Source organism: Pteropus alecto, unplaced genomic scaffold (assembly GCF_000325575.1).
Source record: "Pteropus alecto unplaced genomic scaffold, ASM32557v1 scaffold374, whole genome shotgun sequence".
Classification (NCBI taxonomy): Eukaryota; Metazoa; Chordata; class Mammalia; order Chiroptera; family Pteropodidae; genus Pteropus; species Pteropus alecto.
Genome location: NW_006434834.1, coordinates 315,390 through 321,389, shown reverse-complemented (window position 1 = coordinate 321,389; position 6,000 = coordinate 315,390). Strand labels below are relative to the sequence as shown.

The following is a 6,000-nucleotide window of genomic DNA, read 5'->3' as shown; positions in this document are numbered from 1 at the left end:
ATTAATTGCACCCTCCACCATTTACCAAACATCATGCAGAGGCTTTTAAAATTTTTTCTCCCTGTTTTGCATTATAAATCTTCACAACACATCTACCTGCTCCCCGTTTACAACTTGGTCTACTGGGTGAAACTCATCTTTATGAAGTCTTCTCTGGGGATAACCTCCCAAACCCCAAGAAGCTAAAGAAATCCTCCTTTGTGTCATGCTATACAGTACCTCTGTTATATAAGACATCTCTCATGGTGCTATAATTTCTTATATTAGTAGTATCAATAATTCTTATTAAACCAGTAACTGCCAAACCTGGTTACTTACCAGAATCACATCAGAGACGCTTTTAAAACATATGAAGACCTAGGTTCCAGCACCACCGATTGTGCTATAATTGGCTTGGGGTGTAGCCCCGCCATAGGTATATTCTAAAAACTCCCAAGTGATCTGCATGCAAAGCCAAGGAGAAAACCACCATACAAGACGATGATCTTGTTATTATTCATTTTTGTATCGTCAATGTTTACCACGATGCTGGAAACATGTACGTACTCAATGCAGAAGGATTCAGATCTTTAATGTAATAAAAATTTAATCTGACTACATATAAGTTTTACACATAAGCTTCCATAAATTTACACAAACTAATTACGTCGTCTATTTTTCCTTAGGAAAGCATTATTCCTTCCTGCAGTTATAAGCAAGCCTATATTTTCTACATAGCCTTTATTTGTTGTCGTATTTATCTTTTTAATCTAAATGTGTGTGAGTACTAAAGCTTACAAATATTCGTGTGTCATCTCTCAAGTTTCCAGGTTATCTTCCCACTCTACAATTTTTATTTCACTCTCATGTAAGAGAACAACTGTTGCCAGTGTGCTAATATTTACTAGTTGGTCAACTGTTATAGCAGATATACTTAAATTACATTACTATTAATTTATAAAACCAGTATGTTCCTTACATTCAAAATTAAAATATCTTACCCTTTCTTCTATTTCTGCTTTTGGCTTCTTTGTGCTCTTTAGGCTTCATCTTTTTTTCTTCTCCAGATTCTCCATCACTCATAGTCAGTTTGTGTCTCAAAAGCCTATGTCTGTATCTTGGCTTCTTAGATTCTTCAGAATCTGAATCTGATTCAGAATTGACTTGATTTTTTGCTTCTAAATGAAGAAAATAAATCAGTAACACTTTCAGCCTTTTTGCCTTTAAAATGTTTTGTAAAACTAATCTGTTAATAATTATCATGATTTATGGAAAAGATCAGAGCTGTGCACTTACCTGGGTATCATTGGTGATACCAGGCAATCTCATACATCAGACTTGATCTATTGCTATTGTTAAATATTGATTAAATATCATCAATATATATTTGTAGAATTTTTAAAAAGTAAAAAAATATTTGCTTTAAAAATCATGTTTATTGGCAGTAACTGACAAAACATATAGATTACCAGATACTCAAAAAGAACAAAGGTAATAAAGTTTTTAGCATTTTAATAAACTTTAAATGCATGTATTAAGAAATTTCATGATCAGATAGTCTTCAAAGACTAAACTGGTCAAATAATCAAATTATGGCATCCTATACTTTTCTTTAAGGAGCTCACCCTCAGCTCCTAGGTTTTCTTCATTGTGTTTTCCAGTTCTTTTTTTCCCTTCTTCTGGTTCATCATCTGAAGATCCATCCTCATCAGAAGAAAGATTGGCTTTAATTTCTTCTAATAGCATCTTCTTGGCAATTCTTGAGCGTAAAAAGACAATAAAAAACTATATATTTGGTGGTGAAGTGTAACAAATTAACAACAAACACAATTCTGTTTCAAAAGAGAGAGAAGCATGTCAATAGATTTTATATTGTAAATAAAAGACTACCAAAACTATGTCTTAACCTAAGCTACCAACTAAAACTTTTGAAAATGCTCTCAGCACTGATATTTTCCCAATTCTATGTAATTCTGCAATATGCTGAACAGTCTGAGGGACAGTTCTACTGTTTTGACCAATTGCAACTTCATGTTGGATAACTTTCCAATCCTATACTTGCTCTACTGCCATCATACAATAACTTCAATAACAGACAGGCCCACACGATAGTAAATTTACTTACTCAAATGGCATTCCAAGACAAGACTCCACATTAAAGGATTTATTCAACAGCAAAACATATTCTTAGAAAATCAGTATATAATAAACCACTTTAATAAGAAACAGTGCCTCAAACTGGGGATAATATTTTTTGGCCCTTAAATTTCAATTTGCTTCTTAAATTCTTTTAACTAAATAAAAGCACACACTAAATACAGAAGTGCTATTAGTTACATACACCATAAAAGAACACAAATATCCTAAATGAGTTTTCACTTTCCAAAAAAGTAGACAGTGCAGTAGCCACACACTCATATAGAAATTTTTCAAGATGCTCCTCAAAGACCAACTTACTAATGAAAAATCAACTGCTAAAAGCATAAGTACTTCTTTCATTAATACCATCTTATGTTAAAATGTATTCCTAATAAATTTCCATGTTTACACTAAGGAAGACATCTTAAAATACAAAAGCAATCATGCAACTTTTGTTCAAGACAAGGTGTTTTGTAGTGTTGAGTGTCCTTTCAATACAAATTCATAAATCACAGTAACAAAGGAATGCCTAATAGAAAGGTACAAAAGGAAGGAGGCATGATTCTCAGTTTTCCATGAATTAACTTCTATAGGATAAACAGGTTCTCTGCAATCTGACTGATCCTCTAGCTCAGGCTAAAAATTGCAGCTAGAATTATGATCTTTTGTTATTTTTGGATTTGAAACTCCTCTTTATATTTCTTAACATGCGCTCACTCATATTTCAGTCAAGAATTCATTCATTCAATAGTAGGAGATGTTCATGTGTTAATGCCTTCTTAATTTTATTTGAAAAGTAGAACGTTCATTACTATTTATATTCAAAGATATATGGCAATGGCACCTAAACAGAGTGAAGCAAAAATAGGTAATCACTTCTACAAATGCTTATTATATGGCTTGTGGTGCTCCCCTCTCCCTTAACAGTGGGATCATAAATATTTAGATAACACAGAGTTACCAATGCTAAAAGAAACCACAGATTAGTTTGCATTTCTGAAGGTTTCTGATCTCATTTACATTTCAATAAAGTGGAGATTAGATCACTTCAAGTTTAAATTTACTGCAGTCGAGTTACCAAAGTTGTTCTCGTGGTTTGCTGACTTGGATTGCACACAGTAAACTTTTTAAAAATAGAGACTAACACAGAATTTCCGACTTTTCATTTTGCAAAGAAAAAAAATTTAAACCCAAATATTACTTACTTTCATCGTTTCATAAAATAAGGAATATTACAACACACCCTCCACAAATTAGGAAACAGTTTCAGAATAAAAGGTGGTCTGTTAAATTTAATAAAAGCCTCTTTCTGGAAAAATTCTCTAAATCATCTTTAATATATACCATACTACACTGTCATTTCCCATTGACAAAAACTTTTCTCAAACCCATTTAGGCAAAACCACTGTTATGAAATAATATGAAATAAATAATGCACGTGAGTATGTATGTGTGCGCACACAATGTAAAGTGTTGGATATTAAATTACAAATAGAAAAACATACTTCACTTGCAGTTACAAGATCTTATATCACCATTTGGGTAGTGGTACAATAATAGACACAAAAATACATTATTAATTTACTATAAAGGTTAGTAATTCAATCGCCTGATTTCAGTTCGTATTTAAAAGCTCAAAAAAGTCTTAAGTGCCATGTTACCTATAAAGACTCAATTTTTAATTGTAAGAAACTACATAATTTTTCTTATTTCAAACTCTAGACTCTTAAGAATATGTCTACTAAACAGGAGGTCAAAATATGTAAAACTACCTAATTCATACTCAAGTATTGAGTATTGATTGTCGTGAACTAAGAAATATGATATACATGAGATAAGATACAATTCTATATCGACTAATAAATCACATAATAAATCATGGGAAATGAAATGAGATCTGAAGAATTAAACTGAAGAATTAGACACACTGAAGAATTACACAATTTATCAACAACCTTCTGTAAGACCATAATATACAGAACAGTCACTTTAGAAGCAGAAAAGAAATTACAAACTTCAAAGAATGGTCATTTTTCTCCAAATTGACAGTTACATATAGAATTATAGAGACTCCCTATGCTTTACCTCACTAAGATGTTTCAGATTTGCCCTCCAACACCTTTTGTCCACAGGAAAACCTAACGTATAGTCATTTACACTAATTCGTGAAAAGGATAAAAAATCAATTTGCGTAAATTATAACTAATGGCTCAAGAATGTAATGTCAAAGGCCCATTGTATCATAAACCCAGCCTATCATATAACCTGTACCTCAAAGTTAGAACCTAATTAGAAGGATCTAAGGGCTGAGGCTGATCTTCAACTTCAGTTGTCAGCAAACATGTTGAGGTGTGATGTGTCCCATCTACAAAGCCTGCTGTGAGATGCTTTAAGGGAAACTCCACTGCCTTAACTCTTGAGTCATGGGCCACAGAGACTTCAAGGACATCATCACTTGAGAACCAGCTGAGGCTGGCAAAGCATCATTTTGGAGGCCTCAGTTGGACCCGTGCTGGTATGCATGTGATGGATATATAGTTATGATCCCTAGTTGATTGTTCTGAAGTTTCCTTTCTTGAGGCTTTCCAGGACGTTTCTGAGAAAATCATCCAGACAACAAGGTACTGCCCCTGGAATCTCAATGCTCAATATTACATCTTGGGGCAGGTATAGCATCCAAAAGCAGTCACGACTCTATCAGAAGCATTACAGGCACAGGCTGTGCCACTCTGTGGCAGAAAACCCGGGAAGAGCCTGAAGTAATGGAGCCACTCCTCCATTCCTAAAAGGGAGGGAAGGAAGAGGAGGAGAAAGCAAAACAACATGGGAGGGAGGGTAAAAACCCACAAACAATGATCGGAACTGGTGCATGAGATAATAGAATCCCAAAACCAAACAAGCTAAGTCTTCTAAATCACATAATGAATACCAAGATAATGCCTTATTACACCTTCATCTACTGAAAGAAAGCAAAAATAAGGAATGAGCCCAACAATGCAAGGACAAGCAATAAGAGTGTGTGTGCGCGCATGTGAGAGTGTATATGTGTCAGAGTGCGTGTGTGTGTGTGTGAGAGAGAGAGATAGAGAGAGAGAGAGAGGGAGAGAGAGAGAGAGAAGCCGCCTTTAGTAATTCTGATCCTATCTAGAAAGGAAATGAGTAATGTCAAACAGGAAAATAAAATAAACCATCTCTTGCTGATAGGCAGATCCAAAATTCAAGGTCTCTTGACGAGGGAGCTTTAGAGAAACAGCCATTAGAAAAGCAACTGTTAGAACTAGAAGAAGAGACCTTAAGAGTCCAATTCTGTCATTCTACAAATGAGGAAACAAGCATAGAGAGGGGAAATGATTTGGCCAAAGGAACAAAGCTAGTTAGTAGAAAAGCCAGAAGTAGCACCTAAGATTCTGACTACCAATCTGTTATTAATTTTACTGTGTCAGTGCTATACTCTCTACTCATTCACTACCTCTGTCCTAATGAGTGCTTGGGCAAATATACTATAGTAACATTCCTAAAGTTTTCTGTATTTCACTGATTCCAATATATGTATTTAGAAATGAAAGAATTCAAGCTTTGATTTTGAAAGATTAAAAATAAAAAAGAGTGTTCTAAACATTAGTCCAGTATGCTCCATCTCTAAAGTGCACTGATAGGACATCTCAGATATATTCTCCATCTACTGTTTTATATTTTAAGAAGATCTGAAAACAGATTTGAAGAAAACTCCTAAATAAAAAATACATTTTTTGAAGGTCAAAATACTGTGAATCCTTATACAAAAGTGACAACTTTTTTTAACTGTGTTTTTATATTTTGTGCACAATATCACGAAAGGATAATTAGTTAAAAAAAAAAACCAGAATTCTGAATAAGACTACG

At 33.9% G+C, this 6,000-nt stretch overlaps 1 protein-coding gene across 6 annotated transcripts in view; it reads right to left on the bottom strand.

The window, feature by feature from the left end:
* The window catches only part of ATRX (ATRX, chromatin remodeler), a 261,938-nt gene that overhangs the window by 158,660 nt on the left and 97,278 nt on the right, over nt 1-6,000 (bottom strand). For all 6 annotated transcript variants that reach the window (XM_015588100.2, XM_015588104.2, XM_015588103.2 and 3 more), the window contains 2 exons: nt 1,605-1,738; nt 981-1,157 (listed from right to left, as the gene is read on the bottom strand). In XM_015588100.2, the coding sequence (XP_015443586.1) occupies nt 981-1,157; nt 1,605-1,738 (311 nt within the window). The remainder of the gene's footprint in view (nt 1-980; nt 1,158-1,604; nt 1,739-6,000) is intronic.